Raw genomic sequence first — 23,185 nt, 5'->3', positions numbered from 1 at the left:
CGATATTGCAGAGTCGCGTTAACCAACACAACCCTACAACATCCAGAGCCCTAAGGAACTCCGGACGAATCTCATCCACCCCCGGAGCCTTGCCACCGAGGAGCTTTTTAACCACCTCGGTGACCTCAGCACCGGAGATTGGAGAGTCCGACTTTATTCAGTATGTGTGTATAGTTATAAACTGTGACAGATTTGGTACCCTTTAGAGAAACTACTGTAGTTTAAAAATATTACATGTAATCTATGTAAGCTACCATACTGACACATACCAATACCACTTTGTTCTTACTTGAGGACAGTCTTATCTGTTTATCTCCAAAGGAAGTACAAGTGTATACATTGGAGTATTTGCTGTTCTAGAGTACCAGTAAAAGTACTAATCAGTTAATTGGAGTCTGATGAGGCATGATTAAAAATTAAAAACATAGAAAACACACAACAGTAAAATAAAGCAAATACAATATTTTCTTTATTTTCAAATTGTGTTATAAAAGCAATTTTGGAAAGATTTCTCACTTTTTGTTGGCAGTATGTTCATAGACACCTGCATTATTTCATCGTTTTCTACATAGTTTGCAGCAAACTATGGAGCTTTAGAGTTTTAAACCCCAAACTTCCAGGGAGGTGAGCCCTGGTCAGCAGAGTCACACGCTCGAGGCACTGTGGTATCAAAACACTTTCAAGTAGTGATGTTACCTCCAGCACCGAAGCTTCGACGCACGCTTCAAACTCGACAGGATAGTTATGGTGGAGCAGTGGGCGGAGCTTGCTTCATGTGATGTCACTGATGGCGTTTGAATCACTTGGCTGCTTCATTCAGACTGACTCAGCTGACCTTTTCGAGTCGACAGGCGGAGCTGAGAACATTTGGTGCGATTCAGTGTATTTAAGATGGCTCAAGTCCCGGTTCATGTCCCTGTTTTACACGTTTTATACAGTATGAACAGCTCTCATTGTTTGATATTCAGAGTTTTGGTGGATTATTCTGTCATGGAGCAACCATCCAGGAAGCGTTCCCAAGTGTGGGAATATTTCGATTTGTTGCCACCTAATAAAGTAAAGTGTTTATTAGAAAGCCTATAGCCTATACTATGCAGTAGTGTAATAGTCATGTATCATGTTATGCAAGAGGTGCAGTTCTTACTGACGCCAAATACATAAAAGGTAAGATGAATAACATCAGGTTGTTGTTGACATGATGTGGGGAAAAAGGAGGTGAACCCAGAGCGCAGGCTCATCTTTCAAAAACAAACTCATTTATTAAAATAAAAGATGATCAAAACAAAGGCTGACGTGGCAGCAAAACTAAACGTCACAAAAATCCAAAGTAATACAAAAGGGGCGAGGTGAGACAAGGCAGGACAAGAACTGAGCCACAAGAGACAAATAGCAACTAGAGACAATGAACCAGCGAGGAAGTGGAGAAAGTGACCAGGTTTTACAGCTGAGGGTCATTAGGGGAAGTGGGCACAGGTGAGTGATTACAACTAGCAACAGGTGAAGATGGGTGTGGGAGGAAGACAAGATAAACAGAGGAGAAGTGAATGATGACAGAACACAAGAGGCAGAAACAATACAAAGACAAAACATGAAAACAATCACCCAAAATGCAAAAGAAATCTCAAAGAAAAAACAACAAAACCCAAATCCTGACAGTTGTCTTGGTTTCTTGAATAAAACGCCTGAAGTAACACAACAACCTCTTTATTACACCAAGCACAATGTCCAAAAACACTCAGTACACCAAACACACTCCCAAAGAAAATATGAATGACAAACCAAAAATTTATACAACATTGTTTTTAAATTATTGTTTCGTGGGTAAATTAACTAATCTTTAATCAGGTACTAAAGACACATATGCACAATACACATATATATATACATACATAAGTGTTATTCTATACCAGTGATTCCCAACCCTGGTCCTCGAGGAACACTATCCTGCATGTTTTAGTTGTTTCCCTGCTTTGAATGAGGGAGTGATTAACAGGCTTCTGCAGACAGAAAGGACCTGCTGAAAAGCAGGGAAACAATGAAAACGTGCAGGATAGTGTTCCTCGAGGACCAGGGTTGGGAACCGCTGTTCTATACACAAAAGATGCATCACATTCACAGGGCTTCATTTGGTGCAACAATTCCTGCTGCCGGTAGATGTCACCCAAGGGAAAGCTTTGAGTAGTGAACCACTTTATGACACAATGCTTCTAAAAGCCTCATTTTGCCATCACTAGGTATCAGAACTGAAACGGGTATCGGTGCATCCCTATTTAGGATGGTGCCTGATATTTATTACCTGTTTTTGGTAACGCTGATTGTCTGAATGAATTTGACAAAATAAAGCGTAATATATCATACTAGCTACTGTTTTAGCAATGAAATACAGTTAAAAGTAAATGTATTCTTATTTTATTGTCCCAACATTTCTTATTTATTTGGGGCTGTGTTTGTGTGTATTTGTTTTATTTTTTGCAACATTATTTTTTATGCTGGTAATAAGATTGCAGTAAAAACTGTTATTCTGTTACACACAAAGTTAGTGAACATTTTCAATTCAACTTGTTCAGAGGCAGATTGAAATTATCATATTACAGTGAAATAATGTGACCATATCTTAATACATTTAATTTTTCTTCCTCCCTGTAGTGGAACTTCCCCCTCTTGATGCAGGCCTGGAAACTGGGTCCAGCCCTGGCGACTGGTAATACTGTAGTAATGAAAGTTGCAGAGCAGACACCTCTTACAGCGCTTTACGTGGCCAGTCTTATCAAAGAGGTATGTTTTTGTTCCTATTACTCTTTCACGTAGTGTGATTTTGGATATTACTTGATTTTAAATACAACCAGTAGTAGCTACTGAGCATAGATTTTAGAGGGGCGAACATTCCTTTCCTGAAACAATAACCACACAAATGTTTGAATTTTCAGTATATACAAAAATGTATATACAATATGCTTTATATATAGTATATATATAATTTTTAATTTTCACCCCTGTGCATGACCCACGTGACTTCCGCTTTCTCTTCTTTCTATAGAAGTTTGAACTCTCCTTATACAGCACTGAGAAAGACCAAAGAGGACTTGAAAAACCGAGGGAAAACTGGAGCTGTCACTGTGATTGATTGATGGTTGCTCTGACAACCCCACTCCCCCTCCCTCCCCTGCTCTAGCCTCTACAAACACAACTCTGTTTTGATACAAACAACCACAAGAAATGTTTCAAAAGTCACATGTGCGAGACGAGAGTCAAGCATTCGTAGCAACAGATTCAGAATCTGTGTTTACTGACCGGTAGATGTAGTGGGAAAATTGACATATGGAAGCTCAAAGGTCATTTGTAATTTATTGTTTTAGAACTTTACATTTAGAGCTTGTTTATATGGAATGTGTTTTTGCAGGTGGCAATTTTACTCACAAGCTACACAAATACGTGACTATTTGTTACAAGTAAATATTTAGCTGTACAACTTCTCACATCGTAATGCACAGATCTTTGAATCCAAAAATACAAGTGCAAATGTTTTGAAACAAATTTACCTTCATACATCGGCGCCTGACATGATCCACACTTACTGGCTGAAGAAACCGACTTCTCTCAATGAACGCCTAGCAGGATAAATGAACCAGCTATTGATGGAAGGGACCCACCCTGAGTGGTTGACCCAAGGCTGGACAGTATTGGCTTTATTATTATTATTATTATTATTATTACAGTATGGGACAGTATTGATTATGACAGATCAATACTGTCAGGCATCATAGCGGCTAGGATGAATAGGCACATGGGTCAATACACGATCGAGGCACAAAAGGGAATTGGCATCAACACCAGGAGGAGCCAAGCACCAGCTGCTAGTCAGCAGAATTGTAGCTCAGGTGCACACAAACCTGTGTACTACCTGGATTGACTTCAGGAAAGCTTTTGACTTGATGCCCCACACATGGATACTGGAGTGCTTGAAACTGTACAACATCAACAGCACACTGAGAGACGTCATTGAGAACTCGGTGGGAATGTGGAAGACGACTCTAGAGGCCAATTCAAAGCCAAATGCACAAGTCAGCATAAATTGTAGCATATACCAAGGTGATGCTTTGTCCTCACTGCTGTTTTGCATGGGCCTAAACCTCTCAGCCAGATGATTGCAAAGAGTGGCTATGGATACTGGTTCCAAAGTAGAACAGTCATCAGTCACCTCCTCTACATGAATGACATCAAGCTGTATGCCAAAAGTGAGCGAGACATAAACTCACTGATCCTCCTCACCAGGAAATACAACAAGAACATTGGTATGTCATTCAGACTTGATAAGTGCAGCTGAATGGTGTTCAAGAGGGGTAAGGTGATTACAACTGAAGGGGTTGAACTACCTGAAGGCAACATTGCAAATGTCCGGGACAGCTACAAGTACTTTGGTATCCCACAGACAAATGGCAACCAGGATGAGGCTGCAAGGAAGTCAGCCACAACCAAGTACCTACAGAGAGTAAGGCAGGTCCTGAAGAGCCAGCTGAATGGTAAAAACAAAGACCAAACCATCAACACATATGTGGTGCCAGTCATCAGATACCAAAGGAGGAGATAGAAGCCACTGATATCGAGACACGAAAGCTCCTCACAATGCACGGAGGGTTTCACCTTAAGTCCAGCACCCTGAGACTGTACGCTAAGAGAGAGGAGGGAGGCAGAGGACTACTGAGCATCAGAGCCACTATACAGGATGAAACAACCAAGATCCCCCAAACTGGAAGAGTGGCTCCAACAGATCCCAGGAACAACCTCAGAGATCTCTGAGAGCGCAGTCCTAGGAACAGCTAAGATACTGCGTGGAACCCTCAAGCTCCAGGTCTCTGGTAGAGGACCCAAACTTAAAGTGAAAGTGGAACCACCCATGTGGAACAAATAAGGCAAGATGGAAGTTTTTTTTATACATATGGCTAGTAAAAACAAAAATGACTCTGGTTCATGTTTTCAGTCAAAGCTCATATTTCACCCTAAAAAGGTTTAACCTGCCATGTTTGGAGTCATTTTTTTCAGAACAACCTCCCAAGTGTGAATTTCAAGTAATCTTTTACTTTTGATCTACGGTATTAACACAAGACCTAAAATCACACAAAAAAACAAAATCTGAGTAGTAAATTCTTATTTTTTTACTGTAAAGACCACAAACATACTTAATGAAATGTTTTTACAATTTGAAAGGTAAATTTAAACAGTAATATTCATAAACATGAACAAATTTAGTAAACAACAAAGTTATATACCCTTTTCCATAAAAATGCTGACATTTTCTGTTGGTGTATTTTTAGACAAAACAATCAGGAGTTAGAATAAATTGTTATGAACCCTTGATGCTACTCATATAAACAGTTTTTGTCCAAAACAAGGCAGAGAGGCACATCACAGTTCTTGTTTTGGGCATTTTCTGTCTTGTTCAGGATCACTCGGGTAAATGCTCCAAAGTATGGATCTGAGTCTGTCTCTTGTCATTATTTGACTGGAAGGGGCACAGACAAAATGTAATTCTGTTTCCAGTGATTCTCTCTTTTTTTAAAATTCAAACAAATGAAGTACAGGTGTTAGGATTAAGTGAACAGAAACAAAACAAAATGTGCAAACAAGAAAGGTCCAGTATAGTCCATTGTCCTTTTGGGTATTTGTAGTACGGAATGCGTTTTTGTTGATATGGTACCTTCAGTGATTCTCTTCTAAAGCAAATAATGGATCACCTTCTTCATCAACAAAGTCCTCATTGTCTGTCTCAGACTGTTTTTTATTCTCCGTCTTTACCTTTGAGCTTCTCCTTTTGTCTGAGAGGCTCTGACTGTGGCTTCATGACCTCTGGGTCCTCCACCTCTGCCATGTTCAAAAGTCTTTGCTGCTGCCTCTTGCTGTTTTGTCTTGTAGATAATTGCATCAGACCACAAATCATTTAGTTTCCCATTATAGAATTTACACAATGTTTTCAACAGTATTTTTAACATAGGAATACTCCACAATTATGAAGTCCATGAAAGACACAAGAATATATAATTATTTGCATGTTTGTGTCTATATCTATTAGCAAAATATCTCATAAATTACTGAACAGATTTTAATAAAACTCTCAAAGTATGGATGGATGTACATCTACAACTGATTAACTTTTGGAGTCAGTTTGATTTAAGATGGCTGCCACAACCTTAGCAAAGACAAAAATGGCTCAGATTCGGTAAGTTGAAAGATATTGAGCTAAAATTTGGTGTGGTAATATGAGAATAATGCGCTTAACCTACTCTGGGTGCTAACTGATCAAACAATACCTTTGTATAAAACTTTGGCATGCAAGATGACAGGCAATATGCATTCGTAAGTATGCTTGTTTTATTCCTAAAGTTTTTCTGTTCTTGCTACTGTTTGCAGGTCGGTTTTCCTGAAGGTGTTGTGAATATCTTGTCTGGATTTGGGCCAACAGCTGGTGCTGCCATTGCAAAGCATATGGATGTGGACAAGGTGGCCTTTACTGGATCCACAGATGTATGTCTGATCAAAATTCATCTGTTTGGAGTTTGTTTTTATTTGTGTTTGTATCTGTCTTTTACAGTTGACATTGCAGCTTAACCAGGTGAATCATAGTTAAGAAACTTAAAAGATAGAATTATGTTTCTGTTATTGTTTTTACCAGAGATGCACCAGGGATTCTGCTTATGATTGGTACCGATGATTGGCCAGTGAGCACTCAGAAATCCTTTTTTTGTTTGTTTGTTTGTTTGGTTTTTCCAGTCAGTGAATTCGATGCATACAAGCCGCAGGCGGTAGCTGCCTTCTGCAGTACCACTCATTAGAAAAGTTTTTACTGTCAAAAACTTCAATAAAACTCTCAGAAGTCAATTTAATTATCTCACTTCCTATCAGTAAATGGGATGTTGACTTATCTATTGGTACAGATTTTAACTTTTGGTGTAAAATTTGTATAAACGCTTTTAGAATGACCCAAAATGCCAACCTTCAGCTTTTACCCAGGAAGGCCTGTGTTATTTCTGGGTTGACAGAGGGGGTTTGGAAGCTGGGGACGCCTGCGGGGCCTGTGTTGTGCCTGGGTTCCTGGCTGGGCTGGCAGGTCTCTGGTCCAGGGCCAGAGACCATGCTTGACTGGCTCGAATTCTCCCGGACCGCCCCCGCTGGGGGGGAGCTCACTCCTCCTTTGCATCTTTGGGGATCCTGCCACTGTCCTGCCATCCTGCCACCTGCCACCGTCCCTGGAATGGGTCAGGCTGGCATGGACTGAGCAGTTGGCACCACTTGGGGCTTGGCCTCCCTGCCTCAGTTAAAGAAACAAATAAGTCCAAGAAAAAAAGTGCTAAGTGTGATTTTACATCTGAGTGAACAATAATAGGTCTGTGATGGCCTTCAGTAATTATTAATAACCTATATGTTGTTTACTTTCTCCAACTCCTGCAGTTGGTTCACAAATGGGCATGAGACACAGAATCTCAGTGCAGCTTGATTTAGGCAGATTCTTCCCACCACCACCAAATTGAATTCAGGTGAAATAAAGGTGTGTGTATTTCTGTTCATCAGGTGGGCCATCTAATCCAGCAGGCCTCTGGCAGCAGTAACCTGAAGAAAGTCACATTGGAGCTGGGAGGGAAGAGTCCTAATATCATTCTCTCTGATGCCAACAGTGGGTATCTTTATTTATTTATGTACAACAGGAAGTGTTTTCCACATACACGTACAGTAATTTCCAACAAACATTCTAATATGATTTCATGTAAAAAAGAAATAAATAAAAAGGGGCAAAAGATCAGTAAAACCTGGACTGCTTTGTTGGTGTGATACTGAAGATGAGTTGAGTACAAACAGACGGTCCTTTGAATGTCAAAACCTCTAGGCTTGCTAATTCTCAAACTCGATGAGAATTAACAAGCCTAATCATTATCACCCTTCACTGAAAGGCTGAGTTATAATATGTGTGTGTGTGTGTGTCTGTCTGTCCGTCTGTCTTGTGTCTAAATGTGCAAAGCTGGTAGAGACAGATCCCAAAAGAGTTGCAGCTGGAACTGGAGCCAAAGTTGGTGCTACAAAGTATTGACTCAGAGGGGATGGATACATATGCACACATCCATCCACCCTCTGTACATTCGCCAATACATACACAATTTAGTTTAGAACAGTTTCTTTTTTCTGCTCTCTGTGAAGGCGGACGCGTTTTTCTTCTTCCTCCCCAATCAGCTTTTTAATTGCCTTTCTTTCTTTGGAGCCTCTCTTTGCATAATTTCTAAATAAAATTATTATGGATCTGGCCAGCTGGTCTTTTCTCGACGAGAAGACTGGACACAGGAGAACCCTCTTTCCCCTTGGATTCCTGGAGCAAGCGCAAGATTGTGTGTGGTTTTTTTTTTTTGTTGTTTTTTTTTTTTTGTAATGTCAGTCGAGGCTATTGAAGACAAATCCATAATTGGACTTTTAACAGGATTTCTGCTTTTTGGGCTTATCAGTTTTCTGGTGTTTCGTGAAACTCTGAAGACGCAGGCAGCTGTTTGGGCCAAGGCTGCCTGCTCTGTGTGAAGGAATGTGCCGAGCAGTAAACACTCAGACTCAGGTTTGCGAACAGAGGCAAATGGACCTTAGAACTCGCTGGCCGAATGGAATCAACCTTGGGGAGTTTTCTGACTTGGCCCGGCAGAAGTGACCACTTTAATTTGGCGCTTTGGATTCACCATTGAGATGTACCAGTAAGACTCTGAAGGCTGGCTTGAAATTAACAGTATCGGTCTGACCTAAACACAATTCTGATATCTGAATCTGGCTCCACTGAGTCGGCCTTGGAAGGCTGGCTAGCTTAAATTCTCCTGGATGTTATGTAAACTTGACGCTCTCTGCCCATCAGGCCCTACTCCAGGACACCTGTGGATCTGTGCTGGATCCCCTCCCAAGGCCGGCTGATAAAACTTTCAGAACTATGGCAGACAGAGGCCTATCTGGGACAGTATTTGTAGGCGTTCCTCACCTTATTCTCGATGTCTTCACTGACATCCTCTCTCATATCTCTGTCTATGTTGCTCCCTCCCTCCTTTATTTTTTCTTTTACACTGACAACTTTAGTTGGCCTTTTATTAAAATGTATTTAACTCTTAGCTTGTCTTCGGTACTCTTAGTTATCCTTCCTGTACCTTTAGTTTAGTTTTGTGTCTATTAGCTTTTCTGAACTCTTGTCTTATTTAGTGTTTTGTGTTCTATATATTTTTAGTTTTGTGATTCCATTTAGATTAATTTAGCTTGTATTTTAGATATTGTTGTGTGTTTTATGACTGTGTTTTTGTGTTCACATGTTGTAAAGCACTTTGAATCGCCTTGTTGCTGAAAAAGTGCTATATAAATAAATTTGACTTTGACTTGACATCAGTTAAATAAAATTGACTTTTAGCTGGTTCCTCTACAGAGTTGGAACAACACAGTAAATGAAAATGGTCAAGCTTAGAATTGTTTGATTTCAGGAAAATGTTGAGCTATCCGTGCATCTGTAATGCTGTTTGTTTGTTGGTTTGTTTAGTGGAAGATGCTGTGGAGCAGTCCCACTTTGCCCTGTTTTTCAACCAGGGTCAGTGCTGCTGTGCTGGCTCTCGAACATACGTTCACTCAGACATCTACGATGAGTTTGTTGAGCGCAGTGTAGAGCGTGCTAAGAGAAGAGTGGTGGGAAACCCATTTGACTTGAAGACTGAGCAGGGCCCTCAGGTATCGCTTAAAATACACATTACACCAAACTTACATTGCATTACTTAATTTTTTTTATTTTTTTGTTTTTCCTAATCACCTTCATTGCCCAAATTTACTTTTAATCACAGATATTTGTCATTCTCGCCAACATATATTTGACATTTCTTTCATTTCTTTGTGATAACCTGTGAGGTGGATCAAGAGCAGTTCAACAAAATTCTGGGCTACATCACCACTGGAAAGAGAGAAGGTGCCAAGCTGATGTGTGGAGGAGGAGTGGCTGCAGATAAAGGATACTTCATTCAGCCTACTGTTTTTGGAGATGTCCAGGACAACATGACCATTGCCAGGGAAGAGGTAGGGAGCACATCAATTCTATTTAGTTTTGAATTAAAACAAATGTTATCTCAGGGTACAATACAAAATAACATTTGGACTTGTTACAAGGTAACACATGTTGTGTTGTATACAGAGCTAATAATTGCTGGCTCAGCATATTGAACCATATCAATGTTTTCTTTCGTAACTGAATGCACGACCAGAACATTAGGGGGGAGTATTGTCTCTATTATTTGCCAACAACAAACAGAGACATTCAACAGTACATGAGCATTTCACTGGAAACAAACAAAAAGTTGAAGGCTGATTGTGCAAAGCTGCTGCAATGCCCTGCAACCCCTTCCTGGAGTGGAGGCAGCAGCTTTAAGGAAGTTTTAGGAGTAAAGTTAGAGCATCTCCTGCCTTCTCTGTAAGTTAGGTTTGTGCAGTAACATTTATATCAGTTTAAACAAGGTTTCATGGACAGTTGTTAAGCTGACCTCTTTCAGTTTTGTTAGAAAATGTGACTTTAAAAAATAAAGAAGCTGGAACTCACTGATCAATTTCCAGCCTTAATGTGCAAACAGACTAACATTTTGATGCAACTAGTGTCTTCATCAGAGTCGAAGTGACACAGAACTTAAACAAAGTCAAAAGGTTGCAACATCCAAAAGAAACAGCCGTCTTGACAATTGAATATAGATACAGAGATGTCCAAACATTACAGAAAATATGACAGTTGAGAAATACTTGATTCAGTCTTTCATACACTGAAGCGACACACATTGTGTACATGTTGAAATGTCTTGTGGTTTGGTCTTTGTGGGACAAAAAAAGAGGGCTTTAAAGACTAGGATTTCTGAGCACAAGACTGTGATGTGTACTCAAAATATTGATTAAGCAGTGGCAGAGCATTATGTACTGGCTAACCATAGCTCTGCAGAATTGTTGAGGTTCTGGGTGATTAAAAGAAAATCTCATCCTTCTCCAGAGGTCATTATTAATTTATTGCTCCGTAGAGAGACCTACTGGATCCATACTCTTAACAAAGTTGAACCATTTGGTATTATTAAGAAATGAACTTTTTTGTAATGTCTGCATTTATATTCAGTGCTTGTCAAGATGACTGTGTCCTATGGATGTTTCATTTTTTAGGTCTCTGTGCATCAGTAGATGAACGGTATAATGTTTTTATTATGCTTGCACAGTCTTGTTTATTTTAAGTGATTTGTAAGTTCTGGAAGTGTAGTGGATGGACTCCATGGACAGCCCCACCCTTATATAGGCTTGTACTTTGACTTTTTTATCCAATAACTTTTAAAGACTTGTTTGATATCTGTTTGAATTACCTGCTTCAGTTCTGTTTCACTTGGACTCTGATGAAGACACTAATTGTGTCAAAACATTAGTCTGTTTGCATATTAAAGCTGAAAATTGATTAGTGAGCTCCAGCTTATTTTTTAATTTTGTACGGTTTGTTGTTGCTTTTACTGAAGAATAATGTGCATAGAACTCTATTTTATAAAATGTATGATCCTATACAGAGTCAGGGAAGCTCTCACTCAATCTCTCATGATTAGTAAAAAATAAAACATCTTTGGTCACATTACTTTGAATTTATTTCTGAAACTGATTGAATTGTTAGCAGTCGGATTTTGTCCAGATGCCATTCCTTAACTATCATCATGTTGTCTGCTCCTGTCCTGCTTTAATTTTCCTACAGCTTTTCATGTTTTCCACTGTTTTTGCAGGATTGAAACATCTGTATCTATTGGTTTATTTTATGTTGGTATTGTTGTCTAGGTTATTTAAAAGTACAAACAAACTTTCACACACTTGATTAACATTTGGAAAAATTAGTCTTGTAGGTATTAAGTATATCTGATTCATGATGTTATTTCTGTGATGTTTTGCCTGTTTTCTCCCAGATCTTTGGTCCAGTGATGCAGATCTTAAAGTTTACATCCCTGGAGGAAGTAATAACAAGAGCTAATGATACTAAATATGGACTAGCAGCTGCTGTTTTTACAAAGGACATTGATAAAGCCAACTATGTGTCCAATGGGCTCCGTGCTGGCACAGTTTGGTAAGTGTTCTGGTTATATGTATATTTGTCCTGTTATGGCATATCAGGCATACCATGTAGAGAAGATGTCTGCCTACGTGTGCCAGAACAGATTTGCTCTACAAAAAGGATATCTCAAAAAACAGAATCCTAATTGCATAATAATCTATATTGAATCCAGACTGAATCTAGAATCAGAGTAGGCTGACCACATTGTTGTAATAGTAACCTGTTTGTGTGACCTTCAACCATCAGGACTTTTTGTGAATCGGTGCGTGAAGGTGTGTGTGAGGGGGGGAGAGGGAGGAACGTATGTGTAGCAAAAAGACAGAAAGACTGACTGTGAAGAAAAAAATATTTTTCTATGCAAGTTCTGAGGATTTGTGGAGAGGTTGTCAGTAGGAAGATTTTGTTCAATGTCTACATTTCCCCTGTATGTGTAGATTAAAAAAAACAAACAAACTGTAGGCCAAAAAAGGGACAGACTGGGAAGAATGTGTTGTGAGAATGGGGGGTGGGGGCTGTAGTGTAAAGGCCTTTCCATACTCCAAGGGAAGTCACAAAGTCTGCTCTCGTTCATGTGGACGCATGATGAAATTGCGTCAGTTTTATTTTCATAGGAGCTTCATCCGCCACTTTGTGACACAGGGCCGTGCCAAACTTTTTACCACATGTGTCTGCGCCAAGTGTTGCTTTATTGATCAGAAAGTGTGGGCATGTTTATGCAGAAAAGCCAGTGATCTTTAATGGAGTTAATTTGCTTCTACTGCTCTGCTGAGAAGCAGCTGGCTGAGGCTGTTAGAAAATAGTTGTCTTTACAACTGTTCCAGCAAAACGTAGGAACAAATGGACTTAAAAAGACCACAGAGACATGCTCTTTGTGGCTATGGTAACTGGGAGGAAATGTGCCTTGGCCGGTCAGCATTGGGACATGTTCCCTCAACACAGTGGTTCCCAAAGATTTTCTTCTGGCCCCCCTATGGATTACAGTGAAAAAAGTATTCAAACTCCACTGAAATTTAGTGAAACACTTCAGGTTGCAATAAAACTACAAACCATCTTTACAGTGAAACACTTTTGTGTAACTGTTTTTTTTTAGTTCTATACTGTAGAAGAGGATTCTTTGCTGTCAGTGTTATTTCAAACATATTTCTTTTTTTTTATTTGTAACAATATTCAACTTTGCTATCATCAATACATTTGAAAAAAGTCTCTGTGCAAAATGGGGTTAAAAACCTGTCCACTATGCTTAGTCAGGCAGTTATTTTTATTTTTATTTTTTCATTCATCCATACCACTTCTCGTGCCCCTCCTGCAATGGCACTGTGTCCCCCCTAGGGGGCGCACCCCACACTGCCTCAACACCTGATTCAGTGGTTATATCCCCTCTTCATGTTCTGCAGAAGCCTGTTAATCACCCATTGATTCAAATCAGGTGTGCTGGAGCAGAGAAACAAGTAAAACCTGCAGGATGGTGACCCTGAGGACCAGGATTGCCTACCTCTGGTCAAGAAGGACAGCTATAACATCTGGCCATCATTGAATTGTTCTTTATGACCAAGTTGATTGATGAAAGCCATAAAAACAGTTTAGGGATTTAAGTTCTCTATCGCCCTCGATGGATTTCCGTCATTTCAAAGGAGAGATTTCCGTCAACTGTAAAAATGAGAAGGAAAAAAACACTTTTTTTAGTTGTTGTTGTTCTGTTAAAACCATCCAATCTAATTTATAATACAGGGATTAAACTGACTGCTCTCAACAAATAAAGTGAGCCAGAGCCAAAGTTTTATCCAATCAGGGCAGAGCAGGGCAGGTCATGCTTTCAGATGTATAGTGTGCCCAGATGCAAGCACTGTTGCCAATTTAGAGACTGTGTTTGTATATTTAGTGAGTTATCAGATCCATCTAGTGACTATTTATTTTTAAAAAAGCAAAGAGCAGCGGGTGCTGCAGTGGGCCTCTCCTCTGTCCCAAACACTCACAGACAGCTCGTTCTTCCAGGCGGGGCGAAGCTGATGATGACTGATCAGTATGGCAGTATGTTAATGTAAAATGTTGAAAATAAATCGATGCACGAAAATAACTTGAGTTTCTCTTTTGGGTCATTTTTATTAATCCCAATCACTGATAAAGGATAATTGTTGGAACAATTACATGAGGAGGGTAACCACCAGGCCTGGCTCCAGGGGGGTGCTCTGGTTTCCCTTTTTCAGGCGAGGTATTCTGATTCATGTTTATCCATCAAGGTTTTTGGAATTGCTCTTGGTCTGACCCTTCACCTGAGGCCGTATTTTTCTCAATCAGCTTTCCAGACGAGTCCTAAGCACAGAACCAGACGTTTTTTTTTTTTTTGGAAATTTCATTGAAAATTTTTATTTCTTTACATTTGCCTCCTTATTCAGCTCTCCCTCTAGTAATCAATATGTACTCCCATTGATAGTTTTTTAGAGGCAAACAGGGATTCATTCACATTAACATTTGAGTTTATAAGTCATCTTTCTGTGTGCATTTGTTTCTTGCTTTGCAGGATAAACTGCTATGATGTGTTTTCGGCTCAGGCTCCCTTCGGGGGGTACAAGGCTTCAGGGAATGGCAGAGAGCTGGGAGAGTATGGCCTTGACATCTACACAGAAGTTAAAACGGTAAATACAAGTTTTAAAGATTTATAAAATATATGGATGACTGAGAGAAGGTTCATAACTAATATACATAATAGTGATATGTTAGTGTATACGTGTGTGTAAATAAAAACAAACACCCAGCTCGCCCTATCTTTCCACATGGGTGGTTCCAATTCTCCCTTGGGGTCCTCTACCAGAGGCCTGGGAGCTTCAGGGTTCTGTGCAGTGTCATAGTTGTTCCTACGACTGCACTCTTTAGGACAGAAATTTGAGGTTGTTCCTGGGATCTGTTGGAGCCAATTTGGGAGTCACAACACACAGTGCTCCGATGACCACTGGCACCACTGTGGGTTTGACTCCCCACAACTTTACTTTTTTCTCTTTCAGACCTTGGTATTTCTTCTTGTGCTCCTCCTTCGACCACCACAATATTTTGTTTGGTTAGCCATCCCCTGGTCAGTCTAGTTCTGGAAGTCCCACAGTATCTTACCCCTGACAATCTCCACTACCCTTGGTGGAGTCTCCAAATTTGACTACAAAACTCCAGCCTGTACTCTGCACAGATGTTCCTGAATACCATATCAGCCATTGAGTCCTGTCTTAGCCTCTAATGCTCTTGTGCTGCAATGATTAGTGCCTCTGTCCTGCCCTTCAGACCAGCCCTCTCTAGCCACTGGTAGGATTTGTTGATATCAGCCTCCCTCAATCTGCTGGTTGTACATACTGTGCATGGGCTTATCTTTTCATGATGGTTCTCTTGTTACTCCTCTTTCACATTGGTTTTCTGTTGTATGAGACATTCACTCATTATTGGAAACTTTCCTCCTCATGTACTCCAGGATCTTAATTATTTCCTGTTTAATATCTTCCTGTAAAGTGGCTCTGATGCTCACTAGTCCTCTCCCTCCATCCTTTCTGTTAGTGTACAGTCTCAGGTGCTGGACTCGAGGCGAAACTCTCCGTGCATTGTAAGGAGCTTTTGTGTCCTGATATCAGTGGCTTCTATCTCCTCCTTCGTCCAGGCTATTATACCAGCGGGTATCTGATGGCTGGTAGTGTATACATGTTGACTTTGTTCTTAGCTGGCTCCTCAGGACCTGTCTTACTCTTTGTAGGTATAAAGAGTAGTCTTTGTAGGTACTTAATTGTGGCTGACTTCCTTGAAACCTCATTGTGGTAACCATTTGCCTGTGGGACTCTGAGGTATTTGTTGCTGTCCTGGACTTCTGCATTGTTTCCTTTAGGTAGTTCAACCCCTTCAGTTGTGATCACCAGCCCTTACTAGAACACAGAGAGACAGAGACAAACTTTGTGGCTGAAAAAAACTGAAGCCTCATGTGGAGGGAGGTTTTGTGAAGGGACGCATCATTGTTCTGTTGCACTTATTTCACCCTGACTGCGATAATATAGTAAGTAAAGTTTACTTATATAGCACCTTTGACAGATAAAAATTCCAATGTGCATCACATAAAAAATACAATAGCATTCAAAATACCACATCTGTTCATATTCAAAACAAAATGATTTTCTTTATGTGACTAAAAGAAATGCAAAACTTAAATATAATTATGTGTATTAGCCCTATATACAACCTACTGTATATGCACCACTTTTCTATTGGATGTATTATATTATTACGTTTATTCTTTTGTGTTTTAAAAGGTGATCAAAGTGCTTCACAGTACAAAAGTGAAAACAGCCGTCAAGTCAAATGTATTTATTTATATAGCACTTTTCAGCAACAAGGCAGTTCAAAGTGCATTAAGAATAATACAAACAAACAACAAAGTAAGAGATTCACAGAATGGAAAAAAATGCTAGTGCCACTAGGCATTGAAAGCCTGTCTGAATAAAAATGTTTAAGGTTGAATTTTAAAAATTCCCCTCAGATATTTAATTTCACTCCATAATCAAACATTAATCTTAAATCCGATTTTATCATGAGCTTTCAAAACAGCAGGATTATTTATGCTAAGTTTTCTCCCCATCACATTCCTCTCCCTGGATGATCACCAGGGTGATGTGTCCCACAGATTAACACACGAGGGGACAGTTGATACCCCCCCAGAGCGCAGAAGAGGCGCACTATAATACCTCTCTCACACCCATGCGCGCTCAACTGTGGAGCATGCCATCGGCCTCCTAAAATGCCGGTGGTGGTACTTGTATGCGTCTGGGGGAGGAGGAGCACCATACGCTTGGAGTGCACTGGTGCTGGGTACAGCCGGACCCTCTGTGCCCATTGCCCCCTCGCCCTGACTCTCTTTGCCACCTGCAGACTCAAGAGAACCCGAGAACACGAAGACAACATATCCCACTGTTCTTTTATCTGTGATTTACACATAATATAAATTAAACTGAGCTTTCCCTGGCCCATCTGTGGTCTCAGCCAAATCAGTATCTCCCTCCTTTTTCTGACATAATGCAACAAGCTTATTTGTTTAAGTCAAATAAGAGGCCAACCTTTCAAAAGGTGTCAGTTCAGGTACACCCTTACCCCCACCTGTGGCTGACATGCTCTGGCAGTGGCCAGTTTGTCGCTTTTTTGCCTCCACCCTAAAATATGACCACTTTTTCTTCCAAAAAAAAGCATGTCCGCAAAACCAAGCTCTTCCTGTCACCCTGAGCATAAAAATTAGTTAACCCCATGTTTAGATCTCGTTGCTGCCAGATGTCCAAAAGAGAAACAAATGTGTATTTTTTATCACTAAATGAAGTTCCAACAGGCCACTACCCTGTAACATTTTGTGATGCTTACAGTGCTTTTCTCAGCTTTGGTGTGACATCACGGTTCTTACCCTTTAACTCTTACTCGGCTGATGGGGTGGAGCTCTGCTAATGAGGGAGCTCCTGTCACTGCTACAATGTTTCCTGCACTTATTAATTGAAACTACAAGCTATTATAGTATTACTCCTGTGATCACCTGACAGCAACGTACCCAAGCACAACTATTGAAATGATTTAAAATCTAGGCATTAGCATACAAGTAAGAACACAGATTACACTTCTGACATTGTGGGATGCATGTAAAGCAGTGTTGAGGAGTGGGATAATTGATACAGTGTAAGAAGAGCTAGGCTAAGTGAGCTAGATAAGCTGCAAGCAGAATTGAAGCAGTTGGAACACAAACATAAAGACACAAATAACAACGAAATTAAATGATAAGGAAGAAAAAGAATGAAATAAGAGATCTGTACAAGAAACATACAAAAAAGTTAATATTTACAAAGCAAATGTACTATGAGGAAGAAGGGAAGGCCAGTAAATTGTTAGCTTTTAGTCTGAAAAAGCAACAAGTGGAGAATTCAATCCATAAAATTAAAAAAACCCAATACCTAAATTACTACACTGTGCATTTTAAAATACACTAAAAAGCTTTGAAACATATTTTCAAAAACTATACTCTCAACCCAAGTTTTTGAATCTTGATGCCTGTGGCTTCTATCTCCTCCTTTGGCCAGGCTGTTATACCAGCAGGGTATCTGATGACTGGCACCTGGCACATGTTCCGAGGGAGGCGGGGGACATTGAGCCCGAGTGGGCCATGTTCTGTGCCTCCATTGTTGAGGCGGCTTATCGGAGCTGTGGTCGCAGGGTGGTTGGTGCCTGTCGTGGCGGCAACCCTTGAACCCACTGGTGGACACCGGCGGTGAGGGATGCTGTCAGGCTGGAGGAGTCCTATCGGGCCTTCTTGGCCTGTGGGACATAAGAACAACCCCATGTTTCTGTTTAGAACTGTAGCTAGACTAATGAAGTCATATCTCTCTTGAACCATGTATCTCTATAACTCTAAGCAGTGATGACTTCATGGGATTCTTTATGAATAAAATTATTTTAATTAGAGAGAAAATTCACACCATCCTTCCTACAATTGTCTCTGATTCCCTGTTAGATGAGGCAAGTCAAGTTTATTTGTACAGCCCAAGGCAGTTCAAAGTGCTTTACATCATAAAAACACTCAATTAAAAAGTCATAAAAACAATAACATACAGTCACCAAATGAGACAGCAGTACACATCCAGGTATTATGGTTCAAAAGGAACTCTAAACAGGTGGGTTTTAGCCGTGATTTAAAGGAACTCAGTGTTTCGGCTGTTTTGCAGCTTTCTGGAAGTTTGTTGCAGATTGATGGTGCATAGAAGCTGAAAGCTGCTTCTCCATATTTGGTTCTGGTTCTGGGGATGCAGAGTAGACCAGAACCAGAAGACCTGCGTGGTTTGGAGGGTTGATCCAACAACAGCAGATCTTTAATGTATTGTGGTGCTAGACCGTTCAGTGATTTATAAACTAACAGAAGTATTTTAAAGTCTATTCTCTGAGCTACAGGGACTCAGTGTAAGGGTTTTAGAACTGGGGTGATGTTCTGTAACTTCCTGGTTTTAGTGAGAACACCAGCAGCAGCTGCAGCTGTCTGATTTTTTTAGGCAGACCTGTGAAGACACTGTTGCAGTAATCAATGCAACTAAAGATGAATGTGTTGATGAGTTTCTCCAGATCTTGCTGGGACATTAGTCCTTTAATCCTGGAGATGTTCTTCAGGTGATAGAAGGTCGTCTTTGTAACTGTCTTTATGTGGCTCTGAAGGTTCAGGTGTGAGTCCATCACCACACCCAGATATCAGGCCTGATCACTAGTTTCTAGCTGGAATAACTGAAGCTGCGCGCTGATGCTTGATTGTTCCTCTTTAGGTCCAAAGATAATTACTGCAGTTTTGTTTCTGTTCAGCTGGAGGACGTTATGACACAGCCACACATTGATTTGTTCTGAACATCTGTTCTTGGATGGGTTCAGAGTCACCTGGTGACAACAAAGACCCTAATGACCCTCAAGTGGGAGGGGAGTGAGATTAACTTACATGTGAATGTAGCTGCCCAAAGAGAATTTCACACACTCCAGTTTTGAATTGATAAAGTTTCCCAAATGGGAAGTGAAACATCTTCAACTACAGAATAAAAGTCTAATTGTTCTGTCTTTAAAACTTTTTGGAAAAATTCTGAAATGTGATATGTTTTCCTTTAAAGAATATTAAGTCTTTAATTTGTTATTTCACTTTGTAAGATTAAGTCTGTTCTGTGTGAAATAATGTCCAACAATTGGAGTAACTATACATTTAAAAATCTAGGCAGGTCAGGATGGAACAACCAGAAACCCATTGATCAGAGCCAAAACAGCAGCACTCTTAAATATAGTATGAAAAAAGTAGAACATATATGTTCCACTTCCAAACGGATCCATACATATAGAGATAAGTTAACAGCACAACATGAAGACAGCTCAGAGCAACAAAAGACTGCAATTACAACAGGTGGTGACACAATATGTCCAACAATCATTGTCAGCTTGGTAACTAATAAACAGCTCAGTATTACCAATCAGTAGCTGACAACCCAAGCAAAAAAACACACATACTTTGTGCCTGCAGAGTTACTGTCTTTTTTTTCTTTTTCAGGTGACCATGAAGGTGCTGCAGAAGAACTCCTAGACGTTCACTGAGACCTGCCGGGAAAATGTATTCAGCTATGATTCAGCATTATATTTGATTTTACCACTAAAGATGGCATGTGGAAATTGTCTTTATTCATCATTGTATATCATAAACCTTCAGCCAGAACTATAAACTACTGTCACTCTCTAGTCCTTATATTTTTTCTTTACTGTAATTTTTTCTAATAAATGCATTTGAGACACTCAGCTGTCATCTTTCTGATTTTGGAGAACAAACTACAATGAATCAGTGAAAAGTAATAAAAGTGTTTCATAAAAGCTGGTGTGAGGTAGGTTTAGAATGTTTAGATGTGAAGTGATTATAACCAGTGAACTTAGGTGTTTTCAATTATTTATTCCAATTTATTGTATTAAGTCATGGATACCTTAGTTTTAAACACAGCAACATTTAAATAACATACAGAATCATCCCTTACACACCTTAGAATTATTAATTTTTTTTTATCATAACAGGATTTCTTTGTCCTTTAATCTCAGATTTATGGTAGTCCCATTTGTTTTAAACCCAAATGTCCCAATGAATCCTCTCACTGATCCTTTTAAATCTACTACGCCACATTTATACTCCGATAGTGGGACAGTGATTGAAGCATTCATTTTGTGATTGGAATACAGAAATTATTTGTTTTAGATGTTGCTTAGTTTAAAAAGAAATCTGCAGCACTTAAGTGAAGCTTTTCCTCTGGAATCTGTAATTATCCCCCAGCAGCAATTAGGTTTTTGCCCATATGTGTGTGTTTGTTTGTTTGTAGTGTTTGCAAAATATCTCATGAATCATTGGACAAATTTTAGTGAAACTCAAAGTAATCACTGGATGTACATCTAAAATTTATAAACTTTTGGCGTAAACCCAAGTCAAGATGGTCTCCACAGCAAATTGACTTAAGCCAGCACAAAAATGGTTGTAATTAAGTAAATTTTGAGATATTGTTAGATATTGAAGTTTGGTGTGTTAGTACACACACTCTGATCCCTAACAGATCTCACAAGATCACAAATGTCATTTACAAAGATTGACCAAAATGTCTACAACTTCATTATTTTTCAGCATAAGATCTTAGTCTAAAACATGAAAGGCAGCAAACAGTACACATTCCTTCAATTAATGCCCATTTCACATTAGGAGGCTTTTAATCTTTATTAGGAATGTATTGACTGATGTTAATTTTACTTTAAGTTATTTTTTGCAAATATGTAATAGTTTAGTTTTTCAAAGCTAAACAGAATCATTGGTGCCAGTTTAAAGTGTCCTAAAGGCCCAGTTTCTCTTAAAAAATGAAAGAAGCAAAACATGAACAATATGTATCTAAAACTTTATAGAAAAATTAAAATGTCCGTGGAAACGTATTCATTTTTTTGTCATTTCACTTAATAGACGACTCATTTTTCAGTGAGAGGATTTAAAAAAATTAAAGTTTTGGTCTGTTTCCCAAGCTTTTTAGCTTCTCACCCACAAAATAACAATGCCCCTCATCTGTAATTGGCTGAATTATGCAATCAGGTAAAATCCTATATAAATAAGATCATCTGTAAACACAAACAAACAACATCTTGTAAACACAAACAAATTGTAATTAAGGACATTCTTCGGCATCCGTCTGTCTCGGGAGACGATGGTGTAGCTTCTCAAGAGTGTACCTGCACCGCCGAGAATGGCTGTGCAGTCCCTGAGCACTTGGTACAGGTGAAAACGGAAGGCTGTTTTAGTTGCTGCTGCCGCTGCTTCCGCATGGATCTGTTCTGAGCGGCATTCTCAGTCCGCTCAGCCTCTGCGCCGAGCCACCTGAGACGTCTCTCCCTTACACCAACGCAGACAAATGAATAGGAACATTATGTCAACAGTAACCAATTTGTAAACAAGAACATGTCAACGGAAACAAAGACATTGTTTTTACAGAAAAAAACAAGGACATTGTAGTACATCAACACAAACAAATTTGTGAATAAGGACATTGTCAACAAACTAAATAGATCAGGACAATTTGTTAGGACAAACTAAAGTAAGGACAATACATTGGTAAAAACTAAATATTTCGGACCACAAACAAAAAATAAGGACATTATGTCAACACAATTTGCAAGTGTAAAACACTTTTGCCAAAACTAACATGTGAGTTTGTCCAGGCAACACCATTTGTCAAGGCCCAGGTTAAAAAAGGCTGCCACTGGTTCTATTGACAAACTGGGTTCCGGTGGAAACTGTGCTACTGTTAGAGGAGGACCATGAGCAGAGAACATGCCAGGAGACAGAGGGAGAAGAAGAAAGACAAGAGTGCAGGACTGAGGGTAGCAACTCTAAACATAGGAACAATGACAGACAAAGGAAGAGAGCTGGGAAAATGCCTGAGGAATGGAGGAGAAGTGTGCTGGTGCCCGTTTTGAAGAACGAGGCTGATGTACAGAGTTGTATGATCTACAGGGTGTTAAGTTGAGCCACATGATGAAGATCTGGGAGAGATCAACAAGAGGTGACTATTTGTGAGCAGCAGGATGGTTTTATGCCAAGAAAGAGCACCACAGATGCCAATTTTGATTAGAGGGTACACGTTATAGGATGGAGAAGTTATGAATCATTAACAGGTCATAAATTTTAAACCTCGGGACACCACCCTCAAAAGAGGGAAAAATTATATAAATTACAATATAATGTTGACACAAATTATTAAATTAGGACATTATGTCAACACAAGCCAAACAATCAAGGGCACTATGTCCTCACAAACTAATAAATAAGGGTCATAATATGTAAATATTTATGTAAAACTTGGACTTTCATTTTTATATGACTGCATGTGAACTGTCAAAAGTAAATTGGAGTAACAGATTTGTGTGTCACAGAATGCCACTACAGGTGCTGGTCATAAAATTAGAATATCATGAAAAAGTAGATTGATTTCAGTAATTCCATTTAAAAAGTGAAACTTGTATATTATATTCATACATTACATACAAACTCATATATTTCAAATG

General features: G+C 39.5%; 1 protein-coding gene across 1 annotated transcript in view; it reads left to right on the top strand.

Moving 5' to 3' along the window:
• The window catches only part of LOC108249480 (aldehyde dehydrogenase 2 family member), a 29,544-nt gene extending 9,143 nt beyond the window's left edge, over window positions 1–20,401 (top strand). The window contains exons 6-13 of the mRNA XM_017438888.2: window positions 2,647–2,775; window positions 6,406–6,519; window positions 7,564–7,666; window positions 9,539–9,723; window positions 9,898–10,062; window positions 11,952–12,109; window positions 14,616–14,730; window positions 20,160–20,401. Of these exons, the coding sequence (XP_017294377.1) occupies window positions 2,647–2,775; window positions 6,406–6,519; window positions 7,564–7,666; window positions 9,539–9,723; window positions 9,898–10,062; window positions 11,952–12,109; window positions 14,616–14,730; window positions 20,160–20,192 (1,002 nt within the window). The 3' untranslated portion in view covers window positions 20,193–20,401. The remainder of the gene's footprint in view (window positions 1–2,646; window positions 2,776–6,405; window positions 6,520–7,563; window positions 7,667–9,538; window positions 9,724–9,897; window positions 10,063–11,951; window positions 12,110–14,615; window positions 14,731–20,159) is intronic.
• Window positions 20,402–23,185: the final 2,784 nt, after the last annotated feature.

The sequence above is a fragment of the Kryptolebias marmoratus genome, linkage group LG16 (assembly GCF_001649575.2).
Source record: "Kryptolebias marmoratus isolate JLee-2015 linkage group LG16, ASM164957v2, whole genome shotgun sequence".
NCBI classification, from domain to species: domain Eukaryota; kingdom Metazoa; phylum Chordata; class Actinopteri; order Cyprinodontiformes; family Rivulidae; genus Kryptolebias; species Kryptolebias marmoratus.
The sequence above is the reverse complement of the archived record's forward strand: the minus strand, read 5'-3'. Positions and strand labels throughout refer to the sequence as shown.